Source organism: Humulus lupulus, chromosome 4, assembly GCF_963169125.1.
Source record: "Humulus lupulus chromosome 4, drHumLupu1.1, whole genome shotgun sequence".
Lineage (NCBI taxonomy): Eukaryota > Viridiplantae > Streptophyta > Magnoliopsida > Rosales > Cannabaceae > Humulus > Humulus lupulus.
In genome coordinates this window covers 189,217,884-189,241,654 of record NC_084796.1, presented here as the reverse complement: position 1 = coordinate 189,241,654, position 23,771 = coordinate 189,217,884, and the positions used below count along the sequence as shown (strand labels likewise).

Sequence of the window (23,771 nt, the reverse complement as noted above, 5' to 3'; positions counted from 1 at the left end):
AATTATGCCAATGACCAAGGTATCAAAGCTTTTGCTTGAATCAGAGATTTGTTAAAAAACATATATATATATATATATATATACAAGTCATGGGATGAGGAAGTTATGTGCATTTATATATTTACTATCTACTACTACCCTATCCCTACATGAAAAGCTATTATATAATTACATACATAGTGTATGAAATCTTTTTCAGTTATCCCTAGTCTATCTGTAATTTCGTATACATCAGACATTTATATATCTTACCTATTATATAAATGGTTATCTAACGGTGTTTGATATTTAACGGATTTTGGTATGTTTTAACAGAATTTGTTACGACTTTAAGAGAATATGCTAAAAAAAGAATTACAATTTAACAGTAATGGTAAATAAATTTTCGCACCATTTCAAAAATACACATCCTTTCAACAGTATTTTTCAAAAGTACACAACCTTTCGCATTCAGTACAACGTTACAAATAGATAAACATTATATATTATATAATAAAGCTGAAGGCAAAGAGAACATATTTTCACTTACCGGAATGGCAAGCAGGAACTGTCCCATTGTATTTTGTGGTCCCTGGTTCAATTCTCCTCATCATGAAATTTATCTGATCGATAATATTTGCTGATGGAAGAGTTACCATCTTCATGTGTGTCATGAGACTCTGAAGGGTTGTATCTGTCATCGAAACGTGACAGAGGCTCTCTTTAGATTTTGATCTGTAATCAGAATGTTTTAAGGACCTGGATGATCTGTTATCATGATGCTTAGATAGTCTAGAAGATGAGTGTTTACTCTCATGATGCTTGATTCCATCCCATATATATATATAAAATAGTCTTAAATTTAGATAGTTACAGCCTCAAATAATATTGGTTCAGTAGGGATAATTTGGACAAATATTGGTTGAGGAGTCGTAAGTATCATTACAAACATTCCATTTGTTGAATAGTTTTACAATATATTTTAGTCCATTAATTAATCCCAGACCAAATGGAAGAATACTTGATCGAAATCTCCAAGCACTGGCCATGTGCGCGGCAACTGGTCCCAATAAAGAAGCCGCAGCTCATCTTCAAACTCCGTCCATTGAGAGATCTCCATGCTTACACTTTTCAACTCATGCCGCCAACATCTTCTGTTAAGAGAATTGCAGCATTTCGACCTTGTTGCTCTCGCCAATAATAGTTTTTCATGTAGAATCTAAACAAAATACATAAACAAAAAAAAAAGTAAATAAATTAATTATTCATTCAATATGAACAATGAGACTTGATATATAATTTAAATCAAAGTGAATTCAAGTACATATGTATATATTGTTTTACCTTTGCGCAGTTTCTTTGGAGTATGGAATCGGAGGAAATAGATATTTTCTTCGGATGACAACTCCAGAGCAGGCCATCAAAGAGACTTGAACAATAGGTTGATGATTCTTCAACTCTTAAACATTTCAGCTCTAAATTCTCAATTTCGACCGGCGGAGGAATACCAACTTCTTGTAACTCTTTAAGATTAAAGCCAACCTTTAATGTCCACAAACCAATAATAAATTAAAAAAAAGATATAAATATTTATAAGTTGTATATATAGAGAGAGAGAAATTAGAAAAAGAGCTTAATTTTTATTTTATACCTCGCAGTCTCCGAAATATAACTAGAATGTTTTACTCTGATCAGTACAGAAAACCTGAAGAAATTCCCTTATCTTGAGGAACTATGGATCTTCCTCCAATGCAGAAAATGTAATGTCATCTAACAGAACCATAATTTAGATCAATATATGTAAAATAAAAACACCTAAGAAAAGAGTAAACAATGCAAGATTTGTCCCAAAAACAAACAAAAAATAAAAATCAAACCGTTCTTTGATAAAAACAATAAATATGAAAAAATGATGGTGACCATAAAGGTAATGGCTAATGTCTATTTTTTATTTATTACAATATTTACATTCATAACTAATTCTAAACTGAACACGTGCCTTGCACGTGTCTTTCTTTACTAGTATATATATATATACGAAGATAGATACCAGCAGCTAGGCAACGGAGGACCCCAGTTTCATTAAATACTACAGACCAAAGATCAGTTTAATAATGTTACTTATGGCCTATGCAATCATTTTCTATCCTTCTGGCCTGCTGCTCTATAGATGCTTATATATATATATATATATCTATATTTATATATATAAATATAAATAAATGATTGACCTCTCAATATATCAGGTGTTGCACTAAGAATCTAGAACTAGAAGTAAGCTTTTTGTTCATGTCTGTAAATTAAGCTTTCTCCAATCTAGATGGTTTGGTGATCTTTTTACATATATGAGATTTAAAATATTATTTCTTGATTTGTAAATTGATTATCAATTTTTCTGAATAAATAAATAAAATTGATAGCATTCCAGTAACAGTCAGAAAATATTTTAAGATGAGCTTAATACTATTTTTTTAATCAAATTTATTGGTATTTAACAAAAATCACAAATTAAAAATTGAGGGAACTTAAGCCTATATGCTAGAATGATTCAAGCTCAAGCCCTTAAATCTACTATTAAATTTGTAATATATTAAGTTATATTCACTTTTCTTTATCATGAATTTACAATGTATAACATAATCTATGTATTAGTATACTTTTAAAAACTCACATTATATGCAAACTTTATAAACATATTTTCCTCAAACAACAATATAAATATATATATATGGAAGACTTCTCAATGGTTACTACCCATAGATGGGTACTAACAATTATGATGATTTGATAACATAGTGACTTGGTATAGCAAGTCACTAACAAGTAAATATTTTTTTTCCTACATTAATTTCGAATTTAGTAATTTTTCTTTTCCCATAATTAATGTTGTGTCCAATCAATGAGAGACATTAGCTATATTTAAAAATTGACATATATTTAAAAAATGAAAAATTTACAATATTATATTTTTATAATAAATACACTTTTTTCCATCAGTTAAACCTTCCAAAAATTTGAAAAATCAATGGTTAATATGAACTATTGATTTTAATTCAATGGTTAATATTAAAGTAACTATCTATGAGTAGTAACCATTAAGAGTGCACCCATATATATATATATATATATAAAATTATGCATATGTACTGAAAGCTATCTCTTTCAGCTAACAGTTTTTCTTTTAACTTAACACTTTGTTTAAACACAAGATTAGTTGAAATATCAATTATTGACTTTATTTGGTATGTGCATATAAAAATATATAAATATTTATATACTTATGCTTTATTTATTATTTTGTAGGCGTATGAGTGAGTCCATGTGTGTGAAGGGGTTTTAATTTATTCATACGTTTGATGAGGAAACTGACAGAAAAACGGTCACATAAATATGAAAAAAACAAAAACAAAATTTTAAAATACATATATATGTCACCATCCAACATAACAGAAGAAAATGTTTAACATATTATAGCACTAAATTAAATAAATATTTGAATTTGAATTTGAAGGACAAAAAAAAGAAAAAAAAAAAAAAAAAGCAACCTAACCTAATCATCATCCAACTAATACATAAACTGCATATATAATTCCTGGAATATATCCCAACAGGGTCAGCAACAAATCGATCCAGAACTCTACCTGCAATTAATAATTCAGAAAATCTAATGTCAAAATTTGAAGTTGCACAACTAAGTGAAAATGGATAAATATATATATTGAGAATTTTTACTACAAAAATCTAGTTTTTATCTTTGTTTGAATCTTGAATTTTAGGAGAGAAAAAAAAAATCTAAAAGATTTTATTTGTTTAGATTCAAACAAAAGATTGAGAAATTATTTTTAGAAAAAATAAAATTTAAACAAAGTATAATTTTATAAAATTTAGAATAATTATAAATACATATTAAAAAAAAGTCACTTATTAAATTTTAGAATTTTTTTTTCAATGTTTCCTACTCTTTTCTCTAAGAAATTTTTTGCTTGCTAAAATCTAAGATTCAAATAGAAATCTAAAAGAAAAATTGGATGGAAAAGTGAAAAAAAAACCTATCAATTTTAATTTTATAAAATGAGGGAGTTGATTAAATAAAAAATTAAAATTAGAAGCCTAACAGCAAAACACAAATTAAATTGGGATTTTGCTACAAATAAGCCTTCAAATAATAATTTAAGCCTATATATATAGATGAGATTTTATTTGATTTGATTTTTTTAAAAACGAAAATTATAATTTATTTATGATTGTTATAAGATATAGGAAACGACTATGGTGCTAAAGTTGTACTGTACCGTGCTCCAGATTTTTTACATAAAGGTGTTCATTGTAGTTATAACAAATCTTTCCCATGTTTTAACAAAATTTTAGATAGTTTAAAATGTCGAAAACAGGGTCTAAACAAAATCTTGCGTTTGTGATGGTACTCGAAGTCTAGAATCCTATTTTCAACACCTTAAATTAGTCAGAATTCTTGGAAAATGTGCAAGAGTTTCATTGTAACTACAATGAACACCAACATGTAAAAAAAACTAGAGTCGTAACTTATCAACTGAATGTAAAACTAAATAATGTAATGAGATATATTTTCTGATTGGAACTAAAGCTGTAAATACGGGTTGGGCTTTCTAGCACGACACGGTACGAAAAAATATGGGCTTGGGCCAAGCACGACACGAATTGAAAATTGGCACGGAACGGCACGACAAGCCCGAAGGCACGACACGAAATCACGAACAAACTAGCCCAAAAGCACGATATGATAAAAAGCCCGATATTTTGACATTAATAATGATAACAAATTTTTATTTGTCAATTATCTATAAATTAAAATTATAATAAAAGTCTATTATTTTTCTCAATTTTATATTTTTATAATTATATTAATATATTTTAAGATTTGTGAGTTAAATTTTTTAGTATTTATTATTAGGTATTCAAATTCTAATAATTATCTTTGATATAATTTTGTGCAAAGTATTGTTAAAAAGTATATACAAATATCTAAAACTATGGTTTAAACAAATAAATGTATTTGGATTGGTGGTGACTCTATTGATTGTTAAAGAGAAAGTGAAGGGTTCAATTCTCCATTCTCTAATTGGAACTTAGGTTGGAAAAAAATGAATCAAAACAATTTTATTTTATTTTGTTTAGATTTAAGCAAAAAATTATGATATATATATATATATATATATTTAGAAAGTTTGAGAGTTTAATTTAAAATTTATTGTAAATTGATAAACTAGAATATTTATGGGATTTTTTATATCTATGGCTTTTTTTAAGTAGGTTTACAAAAATAGGAGTATTTAACTTTCCACAATTTTATAGTTTTTTATTTATTTGAAAGTTGTTTTCTTATAGGATTCTTTTCCATATATTTTCAAACAAATTTAATTATGTCATATTTTTTTTATGATAGTTATATTTTTTTTAATTTTAAATACAAATTTGTTTTTTTTCTTTCTATTTCCCCTATTTTCATTATTTTTCCTTCCCTTTCCTTTCTTCTTCTTTCTTTTCACTTTTTCATTTTTTTCCCTTTTTTAATTCATTTTTCACTAACCATTTTTTTCCTTCATCTTTTTTTCTTCTTTTTCTATTTTTTCATTTTTCTTCCTTTATTTTCATTTTTTTCATCCATTTTTTTCTATTTACTTTTTTCTCCTTCTATTTTCTTATTCTTTTCGTTTTATTTTCTTTCTTTTTTTCACATATATTTTATATACTTTAATATCACATAATATTTTATTATTATTGTACTCTTTTTTATAGTTTTTTCTACTATACGTAAAAAAGTTCAAATAAATTTTGTTAGTTTTTTTTTTTGTGTTGTTTCATTTTTCTTAGATCCACCGTGATAATAAATAGACTTCACTTTTACCACCTAAGCTTGGTGAGTTGAAGAGGTTAATAGTTCCAAGAGTCAATAGTAACATATTGGTTACATATTGGATTCACGTAAGCATGTTATTCTTTTATCTATCTATAGATCACTATCATCATTCACTCTCTTGCCCGTATGAGTGTTTTCATTTGTGTGCACAAGCTTGGAGGTGGAGTTGTTTCATTGAGAATTTACACAAAAGGAGTATTGTTTGTTTCTTTCCCTCGTTTTTTCCCATTGTGTTTGGTTTTTGATAGTTTCCTTCATTTTTTTTCATTTCCCTATAAAGTTATTTTTCATTTTATCGATTAATCTAGGAGATCATGTATAGAACCACAAAGTGTTATTTAGCTTAGTTCATGTTCATTAATGTAGCCCCAAAGATGGTAACTGGTTACCTCTAAAATGATATCAAGTTATTATTATCGTAACCAGTTACCCATAATATAAGTATCTGGTTACCCCTAAGATAATAAAAGTTTATCCTCATGGTAACCGATTACCCATAATATAGGTAACCAAAGATTGTAAATGTTACCCAGAATATTGGTAAGGTAACTGGTTATAGTAACGGGTTACCCCAAAGATCATAACGATTTAACCAATAGAAACATCCATATTTTAAAATATATATATATATATGTGTGTGAAAGACAATTTATTAGGTAACCAGTTACCCATAATATAAGTAACTAGTTACCCCAAAGATGGTAATGGTTTACCCAATGGAAACATCCACATTTGAATATATATATATATATATATATAAATATAGGTAATTTATTAGGTAACCAATTACTTAACTTAAAAAAAAAAGAAAGAAGAAGAAAGAAACAACAAAAAGAAAAAGTTTGAAAAAAATTATTTGATTTTTTTTTTTACATATAGTAAAAAAACCTGTAAAAAAAGAGTGCATTAATAAAAAAAATATATAATTATCTATTATTGAAAAATATAATATATATGTTAAAAAATGAAGGGAAAAAAAGAGAAAATTAAAGGACAATATAATTAATGGAAAAAAATGATTAAAAAAATTAAAAAATAAAAGAAAAAAGTGAAAAAATACTATTTTTTCTATAAAAAAACAAATAAGGATAAAAAAAAATACAAAAGTAGCCTCTCAGTTTTAAAAAACTTAATTAAGAACTAATGTATAGCATAAGCACAAATTTATACAAACATATGGGAAAACGAAACTCATAGACAAAAAAGAAAAACATTTAAAAAAAAGCCATAAAAGATTTTTTTAAAAAAACTCCCATATTTTTGTATATATACATACATACATACATACAAAGCAAATAAGTTAATCATGATATATGGGTTCAGTGAGTGAGAGAATGAAAATTATTACCCCACAGCCATAGCGAAGGAAGACACCCACAGGAGGAAGAAAGATGGCCAAAATCACCTCTAAGAATGCATCTGATCCCATTTTCATTAACTCTATTATCTATTATTATTAGCTTATAAATTAATTATAGTTATCAAACTTATTAGAATATCGATTTATTCTCTTCTAATAACTAACTAAACCTGAAAAAAGTGGCCTATTTGATGGAATATAAGACTTTGAATGGTGTGAGCTGATGAGCTTCATATATCTTTTTTGAGATGAGACAATTAAGCAATTATTTAAGCTAATATATTTGAACCCCTACGTTGCATGAAAATCAGACACGTACCATGCACTAGTCAAACTGCTATTTTTTTCTTTTTCTGAAAATACTACATTTTTATTTTATTATACTTAGTGGAAAACATTTTCATACGTACCATAATGAATAACATATTAAAGGTAACAAATATTTGTAGAAAGATTACTAAGAAACACAATTAATCCTACTTTCTTTATTAATAATTATTAATGTATACAATCATATATTAGTAATGCACTAATTTTGATTCATATTCTTAAATTACTAATTTTGGGTACATTTTTCAAATCCATAAAATTTATTCCATATATATATTTTATGGGCATTTATAGATATGAGAGTGTCAATTGGAAAGAAGGAAGTAAAAAAGAAAAGTTTAAGAATATTAATAATTAGTGACCATTTATGTATATAATAAAAAAAAATTAGCTCCATAATTTATGTTTTAAAATGAGCAAGTCTTCTCATTGGGACGCATTTTAATATGCCAAAATTTATAACAAGAAAAATACATGTATTTGGTCATTTTTCACCCAAAATAATAATAATTTCCATGGATGAAAAGTGTCTAATTGCAGCCACCATAGCAATCCTGGCATGTCATCCAAGCACAAGTGTAAGATGTTTCAAACCAACATCCGGTATCCAATCCTCAAAAAAACCAAAACCCACTTCCTGTTTAAACGACAAGTCGTTAAAACCCTTAAAAAAACTTGATTTCAACTCAGTTGTTTTCTCTCCAACTCCATGGCTTGTTAATATGGTTTCAGAGGTTTTGGAAGGAAGCCCTTTGTTTAGATACGTGGAAAATACAATCCACTCAGGTTGGCTTCACAAAACAAGCCTCAAAATCGATAAAATACTAAGAGTGAGTCACAGTTTACATACTCTTCTAATGTTTGAAAAATACAGGTATACGACGTGCCGTTCGGACAGAGATTTACAGGCTAATGGTGGGAATGAGCTTTTGCAGTTGCATGCAACGACAATTTCTTGTTCCTTGGGATCCAAGGAATCGTCTTCTTACACGTGTGAAAATAAACGATGTGGTGTTTGTAGAGTTTTGAATTTAAAATTTTCACTCGAGGATGGCTTAGTTTCATTCTTTGAGCAGAGTGGAGAAGCTCATGAAAGCATGTCGTCTAGTAGTGATGAGTGTCGTTCAAATGGAATTTTGGCAAAGAAAGCTATTGTAGTATGTAAAGTCATTGCAGGTCGTATTGCTCGTTTGGACGAACATGGACTTAATGATGAAGGAGGTGGCTTTCATTCTATCGTTGGATCATTCCACGTTGGCGAACAATCCGATGGCACAGATGTGCTTTTCGTTTTGGATCCAAAGGCAGTGCTTCCATGCTTTGTGGTCACATATAGTGTGCCTAAGTGCGTATAAACTTAGGAAGGTAGTGTGGAACATCCTAAATAGGATTTTAGGCCAATTGGGTATGATTAATATATAGTACCTATGGTTTCAAACAATGGAATTTCTTTTATGACAAAATGCTTTTCTATTTAACATGCTCATTATTGTTTTTAGTTGTCTTTTGAATCATTTTGATAAATATAATTACATCAGTAGCTGAAATTCAAGTTATATAGCATGCATTATTATTACAACTCTGGATATTGGGGCCATTTAAGTAATTTTGTACATCCGAATGTAATATTGTATATATACATCTAACATTGCTCAAAATTATATATTATAAATGTATACATGTAAAATTACACATAAATGATACATATATATATATATTATTGTGTACTACTAATATAATGCAACAAGAACAGTTCTCGAAACTACACCCTACCTCTTTATATTTATTATTCTCATTATATAACCTATTGTTTTTCCAAAGCAAATGTCATAGCATTCATATCCTAAATGCTTAAACTCTGTATCTTTACTTTTATGCCCAAATTTTTGTATGCATTTTTTTTTTTTGGAAACTGCACTTCCCACCTAAACCTCAGACCTTGTGAATCAAGTTCAAGAACATATTAAGAAGGAACTTGATTATAACAGGAATAAAAAAAACTATTTTACTTCTGAGAGTAGAACAAAGACAGACAATCAAACCATAGATCAGTGATGGACCCTAAACGGGTATGTTTAAAAATTTATATATCGCAAGCGCACGAATCGTCCATATAGAATAGTGATCGTAAGCAAGGATGTCGAACCCAAAGAAGTTGTCTAAAATCGAAAATGAAACTATTTTAAATAAAAAGTAATAAATTCTAACCTAGTTCCAAAGATTGATGAGTTTTAATAGTATGAACATAAAATGAAATATTGAAAAATAAAGCTTTTTAAGATAATGAAAATAAACCAATAATGAGTTGAAAATAAGTATTAAAAGAAAAGATTATTAAGATACTAGAATCCACAAAATGTAAGTTTAATAATATTTATTAGTATATTGATTCCCAAGTTTTAGTGATAGTTAAAATAATTTAAACTATCATTTTCCAAAAATATTTATAATTTTAAGCACAATTTTCTTATAAAAAGATAGGATTTTTCTTCACTTTTCAAAATTATAATTTCAAAGCATTTAGTGTAAATCAATCTAATGAAATAACAAATAAATCAATGAACATTATTTATAAGGCAAAACATAATATTTTTGTTCTAAGCATGGATGTGTACAATTTAATGACACATCTTACACAAAGAATATTATGTTTATGCACTAATGAAGAACAAAGTGTAAAAATGTTCTAACAATCTAAAATACAAGATATTTAAGATGAAAGAAATATATGAAGAAGAAAAATCCATAGACTTTGTTGCATTACAAGGGAAATCAACATACAACATAAATATTACCTAGTTACAAGTTGCTTCATCATGATCTTAATAATCTTATGAAAAAGATTAGAAGCACATAACTAGAATAGAAATTACAAAATAAATGACATACATACTTGCAAAATGCTCTTGAAAAACCCAAATGGAAGAGAGAATGGTAGAGAGAAAATGAGAGAAAAAGATGGTAACCAAAAAATTAAGCACCCCAAAAATGGTCTTGAAAGTCCATATTTATAGCCAAAGTGAGTTTATTAAAATAATCAATTTAAATTAATTAAATTGATTAGATTAATTAAATAAAATAAATATGGTATGTAGAGGTAAATTATAGGGTGTAATGATGATGTTGTGGTGAAAATGTGTAGGAAAAAGGGTAAAAAGTTGGCATTTTTGTCATAGGGGACAAAGGGACAAATTGCATTTTTGTTGGGCTCAATAAGGGAAATGGCAGCAATGTGGTGGTTGGGTGTTGGAGGGGGGGCCACGGGTTGGGCCTAGAGTGGGCCTCACGTGGTTGGGCTTTTGGAGAAACACCATTTTTCTTGTTACTTTCTTTCAAAATTACCATCTTTCCTTTGATTTTCTTGCTTTTCAAGGGCAATAATTTTCCTACACAATAAATTATAAACTAAATTAAAATTAAATATTTTCATTAATAAAATATATCATATAACTCCCATGAAAACATTAATTAAAATTTAATTTACATAACATTTAATTTCAATAAAATCATATTTTTAGCATTCAAACTAACAATACTAATTTTAAATAATTAAACTACAACATATTATAATAACATATCTATAAAAACATATAAAAATCTAGAAAACTACAATAAGACTAATAAATTAAAAATTACATAAAAACTTAATAAGTTAATTAAAAACTCATGAACTAAGCAACAATTAGCATGTAAAACATGGTAAAATAACTCTATTTTGTAGAGTTATCACACCCCCAAACTTAAAGTTTTGCTAGTCCTCAAGCAAAAGAAAAATTAAAATACACATATATATATTTTTTTTTTATTGGTGATATAAAAATGATTTTCTCAAAAATTGCACAATGAAAATAACTCTCAGAAATTATTATGAATAAAAGTTAAGCTTATATAATTAATTAAATTGTCAATTTTGCTTTTAGAAAATATGTTTTTATTAAAATTATTTTTCACTTAAACTTATAGGAAATAAGAGTTTTTATGAAAAATGTAATTTTTGTTACAAGCAAAATTGACCCTATAATTAAAAACAAAGCTTAAAAATTATTCATACTTTTAAGAGAATTAATTTCAAACTCAATCAGAATTTTTATCATTGAAAATGAAAAATATCACCAAATTTTTTTTTTTTTTTTTTTTGTAAATAATTTTTTTAAATTTTTTTTTTTTTTTGAATTTTTATGAAAATGAACAAATAAAAAAAAAAAAATTAACAAAACCACAACATATAAATAAATAAAAAAAATTCAAACAAACATTTTTTTTCTTTTCAAACAAGCATACATAAAATAAAACACAAAACATTAAAAACAATGCAAAGCAAACATAAATAAAACACAAAACAAACACAATAAAACTCGATACCCCCAAACTTAATTTAAGCATTGTCCTCAATGTGTCAAAATATAAATATAAATTAAAATTGACAAGAGTGTAAAGTTTAGAATGGTCGTACCTCGATATTGTGCATTGCGAAGATAGAACAAGATAGAACAGGATACAACTAACAAAAATTAAATCGCACATAAAACAACAATACAAATAAAACACAAGTTATCAAGATCACACAGGAATCAAAGAGCATGGTAAACAGGGTCCTCAAGGAGTATCTCATCCACTTCATCAGTTTTTAATTCCAAAAATGGTTTTAATTTTTGTCCATTAACTTTAAATATATCACCATTTTTAGGATTTTCAATTTCAATAGCTCCATGTGAAAAAACAATACGAACAATGTAAGGACCAGACCACCTAGAGCGTAACTTTCCCGGGAATAAATGCAAACGAGAGTTGTATAAAAGGACTTTCTGACCTGGATAAAAATCTTTTCTCAAAATATTTTTATCATGGTAAAATTTCATGCGATCCTTATACTTTTTTGAATAGTCATATGCATCATTCCTAATTTCGTCTAGTTCATTGAGTTGAAGCTTTCGTTTCTCACCTGCTTTGTCTAAAGAAAAATTTAACTGCTTAATTGCCCAGAAGGCTCTATGTTCTAACTCAACAGGTAAATGGCACGCCTTCCCATACACAAGTCTGTAGGGTGACATGCCAATGGGCGTTTTGTACGCGGTACGATACGCCCATAATGCATCAATGAGTCTTAAGGACCAATCTTTCCTAGTTGGATTCACAGTTTTTTCTAAAATGTGCTTAACTTCCCTATTAGACACTTCAACTTGACCACTAGTTTGTGGGTGATATGGTGTTGAGACTTTATGTGTAATGCCATATTGTTTCATCAAATGTTCAAATGGCTTATTACAAAAGTGAGTACCGTTATCACTAATTATAGCACGTGGTGAACCAAAACGGGAAAATATATTTTCTTTCAAAAAACGAAGCACAACTTTGTGGTCATTAGTGTGGCATGCAATAGCTTCAACCCATTTAGATACATAATCGACTCCAACAAGAATATAAAGATTACCAAAAGAGTTAGGAAATGGTCCCATAAAATCAATGCCCCAAACATCAAATATGTCAATAATAAGAATAGGATTTAAAGGCATCATGTTTCTTTTAGTTAAACTTCCTAACTTTTGGCAACGTTCACAAGCTTTACAATAAACATATGTATCATGAAAGATAGTAGGCCAATAAAAACCACATTGTAAAACTTTAGCAGCTGTTTTCTTACCACTAAAATGTCCTCCACATGCATGATCATGACAAAAAGATATGATTTTAGACTGATCACAGTTTGGAATGCATCTTCTAATTATTTGATCAGGGCAGTATTTAAACAAGTAAGGATCATCCCAAATAAAGTTTTTCACCTCAGAATAAAATTTAGATTTATCATGCTTAGACCAATGAGATGGTATTTCTTTAGTGACCAAATAATTAACAATATCAGCATACCAAGGTAATGAAGAAATATGCATTAATTGTTCATCAGGAAAAGTTTCAGTGATAGGAGTGGAATCATGTATAGTTTCAACAACTAGTCTAGATAAATTATCAGCAACAACATTTTCAGATCCTTTTTTATCACGTATTTCTAAGTCGAATTCTTGTAAAAGCAGGATCCAACGGATCAAACGAGACTTAGCATCTTTTTTCGATAAGAGATATTTTAATGCAGCATGATCAGAATAGACAATAATTTTAGATCCTAACAAATAAGATCTAAATTTCTCCAATGCAAAAACAACAGCAAGCAATTCTTTTTCGGTTGTGGAGTAATTTAATTGAGCATCATTTAAAGTTTTGCTAGCATAGTAAATTACATGAGGTATTTTTTCAAGTCTTTGTCCTAAGACAGCACCTATAGCATAATCAGAAGCATCACACATTATTTCAAAAGGTATTTTCCAATCAGGAGGTCGAATAATGGGTGCAGTAGTCAACAAATTTTTTAATTTTTCAAAGGCAACATGGCAATTACTATCAAAGACAAAAGCATTTTCTTTTCCAAGTAAATGGCATAAAGGCCGAGAAATTTTGCTAAAGTCTTTTATAAATCTTCTATAAAAACCGGCATGGCCTAAGAATGATCTAATTTCTTTCACAGTTTTAGGTGGGGGAAGTTTTGAAATAAGGTCAACTTTAGCTTTATCAACTTCTATTCCATCAGATGAGATTACATGACCTAAAACAATTCCTTTTTTAACCATAAAATGACATTTTTCCCAGTTAAGCACAAGGTTTTTCTCTTTGCAACGAATTAAAACAAGTGAAAGATGGTGCAAACATTCATCAAAAGAGGAACCAAACATAGAAAAATCATCCATAAATACTTCAAGAAATCTTTCAACCATGTCAGAAAAAATCGAAATCATACATCTTTGAAAAGTCGCAGGTGCATTACATAATCCAAAGGGCATGCGACGATATGCAAAAGTTCCAAAAGGGCATGTAAAAGTAGTCTTTTCTTGATCTTCTGGGGCGATGGGGATTTGGTTATACCCCGAATACCCATCAAGAAAACAATAATATGCATGGCCAGCTAATCGTTCAAGCATTTGATCAATAAAAGGCAATGGAAAATGGTCTTTTCTAGTAACATTATTCAACTTTCTATAATCTATGCACACTCTCCACCCTGTTTGTACTCTAGTAGGGATTAATTCATTTTTCTCATTTTCAACAACTGTGATCCCAGACTTCTTAGGCACAACTTGAACTGGACTAACCCATTGACTATCAGAAATAGGGTAAATGATACCTACGTCTAACAATTTTATGACCTCTTCTCTAACTACTTCTTTCATATTTGGATTTATTCTTCTTTGACATTCCCGAGAGGTTTTAGCATTCTCTTCTAGATGGATTCTATGCATACATATGGATGGGCTAATTCCTTTAATGTCTCCAATGGTCCAACCTATGGCTTCTTTATGTTTTCTAAGGACATCTAACAATTTACCTTCTTGTTCTTTATCTAAAGCGGATGCTATGATAACAGGTAAGGTTTCAGACTCTCCTAGAAAAGCATATTTTAAATTTTCTGGCAAAGGTTTAAGGTCTAACTTTGGAGACTCAGAAATTGATTGAACATGACCTAAGGGTGAAAAATGTTCAACTTTGGTTTCATTTAAGGGTATAGGCTCTACCAAAGAATTCACATCATCATTAGAGTCATCAACATGCAAGTTCATACCAAAGTATTTTTCACAAAAATCAAATAAGTCATTTCCATCATTTTCACAAATACTATCTATCATGTTAACTTCATGCACTTCTTCACACTCAACAGATTTAACCACATTAAAAACATTCAATTCAACAGTCATATTTCCAAAAGATAATTTCAAAACACCATTACGACAATTTATGATTGCATTAGATGTAGCTAAGAATGGTCTACCTAAAATGATAGGAATTTGAGCATGCATATTTTCCACAGGTTGAGTATCAAGAACAATGAAGTCAACAGGAAAATAAAATTTATCAACTTTTATCAAAACATCCTCTATAATGCCTCTAGGAATTTTTACAGAACGATCGGCTAATTGAAGAGTTATAGAGGTAGGTTTTAGCTCACCAAGACCAAGTTGCTTATAAACAGAATAAGGCAATAAATTTACACTAGCACCCAAATCAAGTAAAGCTTTGTTAATAAAATGATCACCAATAATGCATGAAATTGTGGGACACCCAGGATCTTTATATTTAACAAGACTCTTATATTGAATAATGGAACTAGCTTGTTCAGTTAAAAACGCCTTTTTAGGAACATTAGTGTTTCTTTTAACAGTACAAAGATCCTTTAAAAATTTAGAGTAGGCAGGAATTTGTTTAATGGCATCTAAGAAAGGGATATTGATACTAACTTGTTTAAAAACTTCTAAGATGTCATTATATTGGCTGCCTTTTTTAATTGGAAGTAATCTTTGTGGGAATGGGGCTTTTGGAATGAAAGGATGGATTGGAGTTTCTTTGTTTGATGAGTCATTGAGATTAGAACTAGGAGGCTGACTCTTTTCTTTTTCTTTTTCATTTTCAACCTCGGGTATGTAATCGGGTTTGACAATTTTCTTTCCAGACCTAAGAGTTGAAATTGATTTGACTTCTCCATTATGACTAGACTTTCCTATCTCATATTGACCTTTTGGATTAGGGATAGGTTGACTAGGGAATGTTCCTTTTTCTCTATCAGCTAAAGCAGTGGCGAGTTGTCCTACTTGTGTCTCGAGTTTGGTAATAGATTGAGATTGATTTTGTAGGATTTGTTGGGTGGATTGCATAAATTGTTGTAAAGTATCTTCTAAGGAAGGTTTTCTTTGTTGCGAATATGGTTGATTTTGTGGGGCATGAGCTTGGTTTTGTGTGTTGTATTGGTGCCCTTGATTCATTTGGGGTTGGTTTTGTCTCCATGAAAAGTTCGGATGGTTTCTCCAATTTGGATTGTAGGTGAACGAAAATGGGCTATCATTTGGTTTCCCATAAGTATGAAGTGCATTGGCCTCCTCAGAAAAGGCTTCTTGGTAGGAAGGGCATGATTGGGCATTATGGCAAGGACTAGAACATATAGAACAAACATCTTTTCTAGGTTGAATTGGAGAGTTTATAGTTTGGCTTATGGCTAAAGCTTCTACTTTTCTCGCTAATTTATCTAAGGATGTTCTTAAGTCTAATTCTTCTTTTACTTCATACCTTCCTCCTCTTTTTGGTGAATTAGTTGACCTAGACCTAGGATCAAAATAATTCCATTGTTGTGAATTGACAGATAAATCTTCAAGGGCGTCCCACGCCTCTTGTCCTTGAAATTTTAAAAATTTTCCAGTATGCATAGATTGAATCATTTGACGATTAGAGGGAGTCAAACCATCATAAAAATATTTTACAAGTCTCCATTTTTCAAAACCATGATGAGGACATTTTAATAATAAATCTTTAAATCTTTCCCAACATTCATAAAACTCTTCATTATCTTTTTGAAAAAACTCGGAGATTTCTCTCCTTAGACTATCAGTTTTAGACATAGGAAAAAATTTCAGTAAGAATTTATTATAAAGTTGATCCCATGTAGTTATAGACCCCGTGGGAAGGGAATTTAACCAGGCTTTTGATTTGTCTTTTAATGAAAAAGGGAACAATCTTAGTTTGACCGACTCATCAGAAAAATTTTGAAATTTAAATGTTGAGCAAATTTCTAAGAAATCTTTGACATGCATGTAAGGATCCTCTCTATCTAACCCATAAAAAGATGGCAATAATTGAATGATTGCGGGTTTAAGCTCAAAATGAGTAGCAGAAGTAGTAGGTAAAACAATGCATGAAGGAGCATTAGATGAAATAGGTGCAAAATATTCAAGCAAAGTTTTTTCAGGCACAACATTTTCATCAAGAATATTAGCAATAGGTTCCATGATGCTCAAATTTTTACTAACACTTTCAATTTCAAACAAAGATAAACGTCTTTTTACTAATCGTTTTTTAGAGTTACGTTCCCAATGATGCATACAATTTTTCACAAACAAGGCAACAAGGATAATCTCAAACAAACAATTTTCTGATGTGGAAGATCAGTTAAAACCGCAACCACAGAGCATACTTAGAATTTTTAGAGATTTCACAACAATATAATTCTTATGGTTTACTTGTCCCCAGGCCTATTTGATTCCACTTACTCGCGCACTACTAACAACTCCCCGAGGTTAATTAGTAGAGGCGGATGGGAATTTTGGTCAAATTTCCTTTAAGCAAGAATTGCTTATGGTGAAAGGACAAGATTTAGGTTTTTTTTTTTTTTTTTTCAAGTATTTTTCACAATATTACGCTAAAATATTAAAGAAGACAAAGAAAAATAAGGCAAAAATTAAATAAGACTAAAATTTAAGCAAGAGTAGGGAGGCATAGCATGCCATCAACCATAACAAAATTAAGGTAAAAACTAGGAGGCACAAGTGCCATCAACTTAAACATAAGATAGAGGACTAGGAGGCAAAAATTGCCATCAACTAGCTAGGAGGCAAAATTGCCATCAACTAGTAATTTGCGGAAATTAAATAAAATAAAAATTACAACAATATAAATAAAGAAAATTACAACAAATGTCAAGAGGCACAAGTGCCATCAATTAACAAAGATATAAAAGAAATAAAATTACAACAAAATTAGGAGGCACAAGTGCCATCGACTATAAAAATTAAAAGGATAGATAGGAGGCACAAGTACCGTCAACTAAAAAAAAAAACAATAAATATAAATATAAGTATATATTTTTTTTTATGGGTGGTTGAACCGTCCCAAATTTCTTTTTATCTTTTTTTTTTTTAGATTTTATAGATATTTTTTTTTTTTTTTTTTTTAAGTGTAAAAAAAAATTAAAATAACTAGTAGAAGAATTCACTAACCTTGAGATAAATTCGTTTCTTTTCTCTTGCAACTCCCCGGCAACGGCGCCAAAAACTTGATGGACCCTAAACGGGTATGTTTAAAAATTTATATATCGCAAGCGCACGAATCGTCCATATAGAATAGTGATCGTAAGCAAGGATGTCGAACCCAAAGAAGTTGTCTAAAATCGAAAATGAAACTATTTTAAATAAAAAGTAATAAATTCTAACCTAGTTCCAAAGATTGATGAGTTTTAATAGTATGAACATAAAATGAAATATTGAAAAATAAAGCTTTTTAAGATAATGAAAATAAACCAATAATGAGTTGAAAATAAGTATTAAAAGAAAAGATTATTAAGATACTAGAATCCACAAAATGTAAGTTTAATAATATTTATTAGTATATTGATTCCCAAGTTTTAGTGATAGTTAAAATAATTTAAACTATCATTTTCCAAAAATATTTATAATTTTAAGCACAATTTTCTTATAAAAAGATAGGATTTTTCTTCACTTTTCAAAATTATAATTTCAAAGCATTTAGTGTAAATCAATCTAATGAAATAACAAATAAATCAATGAACATTATTTATAAGGCAAAACATAATATTTTTGTTCTAAGCATGGATGTGTACAATTTAATGACACATCTTACACAAAGAATATTATGTTTATGCACTAATGAAGAACAAAGTGTAAAAATGTTCTAACAATCTAAAATACAAGATATTTAAGATGAAAGAAATATATGAAGAAGAAAAATCCATAGACTTTGTTGCATTACAAGGGAAATCAACATACAACATAAATATTACCTAGTTACAAGTTGCTTCATCATGATCTTAATAATCTTATGAAAAAGATTAGAAGCACATAACTAGAATAGAAATTACAAAATAAATGACATACATACTTGCAAAATGCTCTTGAAAAACCCAAATGGAAGAGAGAATGGTAGAGAGAAAATGAGAGAAAAAGATGGTAACCAAAAAATTAAGCACCCCAAAAATGGTCTTGAAAGTCCATATTTATAGCCAAAGTGAGTTTATTAAAATAATCAATTTAAATTAATTAAATTGATTAGATTAATTAAATAAAATAAATATGGTATGTAGAGGTAAATTATAGGGTGTAATGATGATGTTGTGGTGAAAATGTGTAGGAAAAAGGGTAAAAAGTTGGCATTTTTGTCATAGGGGACAAAGGGACAAATTGCATTTTTGTTGGGCTCAATAAGGGAAATGGCAGCAATGTGGTGGTTGGGTGTTGGAGGGGGGGCCACGGGTTGGGCCTAGAGTGGGCCTCACGTGGTTGGGCTTTTGGAGAAACACCATTTTTCTTGTTACTTTCTTTCAAAATTACCATCTTTCCTTTGATTTTCTTGCTTTTCAAGGGCAATAATTTTCCTACACAATAAATTATAAACTAAATTAAAATTAAATATTTTCATTAATAAAATATATCATATAACTCCCATGAAAACATTAATTAAAATTTAATTTACATAACATTTAATTTCAATAAAATCATATTTTTAGCATTCAAACTAACAATACTAATTTTAAATAATTAAACTACAACATATTATAATAACATATCTATAAAAACATATAAAAATCTAGAAAACTACAATAAGACTAATAAATTAAAAATTACATAAAAACTTAATAAGTTAATTAAAAACTCATGAACTAAGCAACAATTAGCATGTAAAACATGGTAAAATAACTCTATTTTGTAGAGTTATCAATCAGCTCAATGAAAATCCAGTCCCTAAAGCAAAATTCCTAATACTATCTTCTTCCAATAGTCAAAATTGGTTGGTCAAGGTAGAAGTTCTTGAAGTGAGTTTGTCCCCATGCAATGTAACCTTCCAACAATCTACTTGGAGCATAAAGACTGAGACCTTTTTCAGTACAACTGCAAATAATCCTCTAAAGTATTAGACATTAGTAGTGACAGCATAGCTTCTACAAACATTTCAAGAATAGAAACAAAAGGAATCAGTTCTATTCTAGCATTGGATGGTTTTCCCATAAAATTAGTATCAGATACTTAGTTAGAAATGCATAAATTTTGCCTATCAAAAACACCAGGCATTACTTAATGCAAGAAACTTGGTGCCTAAAACATAAATCATACCTGAGTTAGTTACTAATTGAACTGTAAATTACCTCGGAATTTATTATCTTGTGTAACAATCCCAAATGTTTCTGCAGTTTCTCGAATCATGATACCGCTCACTCCAGTGAATGCAGATATTTCACACTCAGCAACTGAGAAAAGAAGACTTCAGTAAGAAACAAGGAAAGAGATATGGAAAATATTGAAATAACAAATACTAACTAATATGAAAAGTAGATTTGGGTTTAGACTATTTTAGTCCAAAAGTCAAGGCAGTGTGGGAATAAACAACAAATAGCTAATATATCCATACAAGGAAAGATCATGACCTAAAATAATAGCACCATGTAAATCCGCATCCAGAAGACACTGAGCCAACTGATTTTTCCTGTAATATTGAATAAAAATACCATTAAGCAACAGCTTGTAAATTAGAAGCAAAACACGAAAATGTGTTGAAAGAAGATTTGAAATCTAATATAGCTGCAATACCAGCCAAAGAAAATGTCTCACTCACCCACTACTTTTGAGAAGTTGGGTCATGTAACTTTTCCAAAGCTCATGCATAGGTTTAAAGTTTTCAAATCTGCAATCCAGACACATATTAACAAAACGAAGAAAATAAACTTAAGAGTGAGATGTAAACTCACTTGTGAAACTCTCGAGGCAAATCAAGCGATCCGTGTTTTTTATGTTGTTTCATGGACATGTGCTTTTTTGACCGCTTTGAGTGCAATCGCAAAGCTCTTAAACGAGAACCTGTAGATATACTTCGTCCTTGGACATAATTATCCAGCAGAATCCAATTGTCAATTCTTTTGTTTCTGGATCCTTGCATGTACTTATGAGCTGAATCACCATTTTGAAGAAGTTCATGCAAAATATTATCAACTTTGCTTTCTTTTCTACTAGAAATCTACATTGCACCAGGCAGAATGTCACACAGAAGCTATTAACTGCGAACTTTTTCAGTCAAAGAAAGTCCAACCGTTTTAGTTCAAAACCAATACCATACCTCCTCCACATTGGTCGTCAATAGATTCTCATGTACAGTTTGAGAGAGTTTTAAGTATGCTTGATCATTTTTATCGACCTCTGCACAATTTACACCAACAAAGTTATCTTTCTCTCTCTCTCTAAAATATATTTATAAGAGTACAAAAAATACACAAAGGTGTATAAATAAACAATCTTTTTTTTTTTCCTTCAAATTTAGTTTAGCAAAACTAGAGCAATACCTTCTGAAGCAGAATGACCCGAAAAGGTGAAATTTCCTGCAGACAAAGTAAGGTTTGGGTACAATTAGTTTGGTATGAATATTGAGCTGCACCATCATGAATTTTTTTTTTAAGGGAAACAATAGAAACCAATAATAAAAGTTTGGATTCATAAAGAACAACCTTTCTTAGAAGGGGGTATAACTGTGGTAGGAGCCATAGATGAAGAACCAATACATTTAGACTCTTTTCCATATTTTATGTCCTTTTGCTGCTGAACAACAAGGTCAGCTTTTGCAGCTGCGAACCTTCGCTCTAAGGCCACCAAACTGCGTTTCATTTGATCTCGTGGAGCTGTGTCACTAGACATAAGGAGGCTACAATAATAGTTTACCCTTCCAACTCACTAAACAAAGTTGAACAATTTACAAGCACTAGTTAGAAAAATTTAGAGAACCCATAAAAAACGACATTGTAGAGAAAAATTACATCAATCTTAGTTGCTTGTGTAACCATGGTTCTCTCAAGCATTTTGGCAAACACCTTCCATACATGACTTTCGTTTTTTTAAAAAATTATTGTGCTTCGATTGTTACTATCTGTTCTAATTAATTAACGCATATAAACTCATCCAAAATTATATAAATATATGAAACATAACTAAATAAAACGTGTTTTTGAAAAGCTTTAAAATATTGACTAATATAGAATTAATCTTTATATATCATCATCTAGAAAATATGTGAAAAGCTATAAAATTGAAATTACACCAATAATTATGTAAACTATAGCCTGTCCACTGCACATGGAAAGTCTAGAATAGTCAAGATCACAAGTGACAACAAAATCATTTAAAAAAGGCACTAGTATGATCACAATGGTAAATATAGATATATATATGTACATATATATATAACATTACAAAAAAACTCAACTATACTAATAAGTTGGTTCCTTTTTCGTTCGAATTAGCTAACAGAGATTTAACTACTCTTTTTCCATCAATACAAATATCTTCGACCCCACCAAAATTATATATATATTTATTTATTCCAACACCATCTTTATGATATTTCATACACAATATTTAAGGTTCATAACCCATTGAGATATTCCAAATCAAACTGTTTTTGCCATATCAAAAGTTCCACTCCAATCTTCCTATAAGATAAAGCTCTCTAAAATTGATCTTAATCTTTCTTATTTTCAACACAAAATATAAGGCCATAGCCACAAGGGAGTTGTGTCACAAACTAAGTCTAAGACTAAGATAAACAGCCACACCATAAAAAATAAGTAAGGATTCACAATCCACACACAAAAATGAATGATAAAATTCATGAAAATACCCGACTCTATCAACGAAGGGAAGAACACATGACTTATCAATACCAGCTATTAATAATCTACAACCCATAACATAAGAGATTAAAAAAAACATAAAAATCATTCAATTTACTCGTATGTTTCGCTGAAGCATTCCATCAAACACTTAATAAGCATTTTTTGAGTAAAGCTAAAGCTTAGTGTTGTATAAATTTGTGAATTCGAAAGACATCCAAAGGAGAAGCATCAAAACATTGATTGACTTACAAATCAAAATTGAGTGGAAAACAATGCTCAAAGTGAGAACTGCAAGGAGTCGACGGGGGAAGGCGGTGCTGGCGCCGGTGGAGGTCTCGACAGCAGTGGAAGCCTTCACGAGCGAGGAGGTCTCAAGTGTACAAGGCTGAGAAAATCTTTAGCTGCCAATTTGTTTCCAACTTGGATTTTAATAAGGGAAACAAAATTGTATCACTAAAAAAAAATTCAAATGAAAAATAATGAAATTTTCAAATTACAAAATTCATTGTGAAATTTTAGAAAATATTTTTTCTCATTTTTATTCTCTACTTCTTATTAACAAAAATAAAATAAAGTCATTTACTATAATTACTTTTAAATTTTCAATCAAAGTCTATAGCTATTTTACCTTGAGTCCTAGCCTAGGGATTGAAGTATCTTTCTTCCTTTCCATCTATATTAACAAGTAAGTATTGTTAGGTCCAAATTGGTATTCTTATAATTTTTTTTTG

At 29.4% G+C, this 23,771-nt stretch overlaps 2 protein-coding genes, 1 long non-coding RNA gene and 1 other non-coding gene across 5 annotated transcripts; 1 reads left to right on the top strand and 3 right to left on the bottom strand.

Moving 5' to 3' along the window:
- Nucleotides 1-767: 767 nt before the first annotated feature.
- On the bottom strand, nt 768-1,899 carry LOC133829334 (uncharacterized). Its single transcript, XR_009891695.1, has 3 exons — nt 1,631-1,899; nt 1,324-1,521; nt 768-1,198 (listed from the first exon to the last, which is right to left on the bottom strand). It is a non-coding gene; the product is annotated as an uncharacterized LOC133829334 (long non-coding RNA).
- Nucleotides 1,900-3,319: 1,420 nt separating this feature from the next.
- On the bottom strand, nt 3,320-7,304 carry LOC133829333 (low temperature-induced protein lt101.2-like). Its single transcript, XM_062259129.1, has 2 exons — nt 7,224-7,304; nt 3,320-3,620 (listed from the first exon to the last, which is right to left on the bottom strand). Exons 1-2 carry the CDS (start codon nt 7,302-7,304, stop codon nt 3,537-3,539), a joined length of 165 nt encoding a protein of 54 aa, XP_062115113.1. The 3' UTR covers nt 3,320-3,536.
- A 9,570-nt stretch (nt 7,305-16,874) lies between these two features.
- On the top strand, nt 16,875-16,981 carry LOC133833408 (small nucleolar RNA R71). The gene has a single exon (XR_009892789.1). It is a non-coding gene; the product is annotated as a small nucleolar RNA R71 (small nucleolar RNA).
- A 2,388-nt stretch (nt 16,982-19,369) lies between these two features.
- On the bottom strand, nt 19,370-23,771 carry LOC133831050 (ribonuclease MRP protein subunit POP4-like). 2 transcript variants are annotated; one of them, XM_062261214.1, is made up of 10 exons: nt 23,669-23,771; nt 23,290-23,441; nt 21,880-22,102; nt 21,718-21,753; nt 21,495-21,574; nt 21,130-21,395; nt 20,997-21,065; nt 20,809-20,867; nt 20,530-20,631; nt 19,370-19,761 (listed from the first exon to the last, which is right to left on the bottom strand). In XM_062261214.1, the coding sequence occupies exons 3-10, from the start codon at nt 22,064-22,066 to the stop codon at nt 19,478-19,480; spliced, it is 1,083 nt and encodes a 360-aa protein (XP_062117198.1). In that variant the 5' UTR covers nt 22,067-22,102; nt 23,290-23,441; nt 23,669-23,771; the 3' UTR covers nt 19,370-19,477. The 2 variants fall into 2 exon arrangements, with proteins under 2 accessions (XP_062117198.1, XP_062117199.1); XM_062261215.1 differs by lacking the exons at nt 19,370-19,761; nt 23,669-23,771 and adding an exon at nt 19,975-20,275 and having other exon boundaries at nt 23,290-23,574.

Coding starts and splice junctions, on each gene's coding strand:
- LOC133831050 (XM_062261214.1), bottom strand. CDS start 22,066: ATGTCTAGTGACACAGCTCCACGAGATCAAATGAAACGCAGTTTGGTG. Junction 21,575..21,717: donor GGGTCATTCTGCTTCAGAAG/GTATTGCTCTAG, acceptor TAAATTGTGCAG/AGGTCGATAAAAATGATCAA. Junction 20,868..20,996: donor CAACTTCTCAAAAGTAGTGG/GTGAGTGAGACA, acceptor TCAATATTACAG/GAAAAATCAGTTGGCTCAGT.
- LOC133829333 (XM_062259129.1), bottom strand. CDS start 7,304: ATGGGATCAGATGCATTCTTAGAGGTGATTTTGGCCATCTTTCTTCCT. Junction 3,621..7,223: donor TCCTTCGCTATGGCTGTGGG/GTAATAATTTTC, acceptor TATTAATTGCAG/GTAGAGTTCTGGATCGATTT.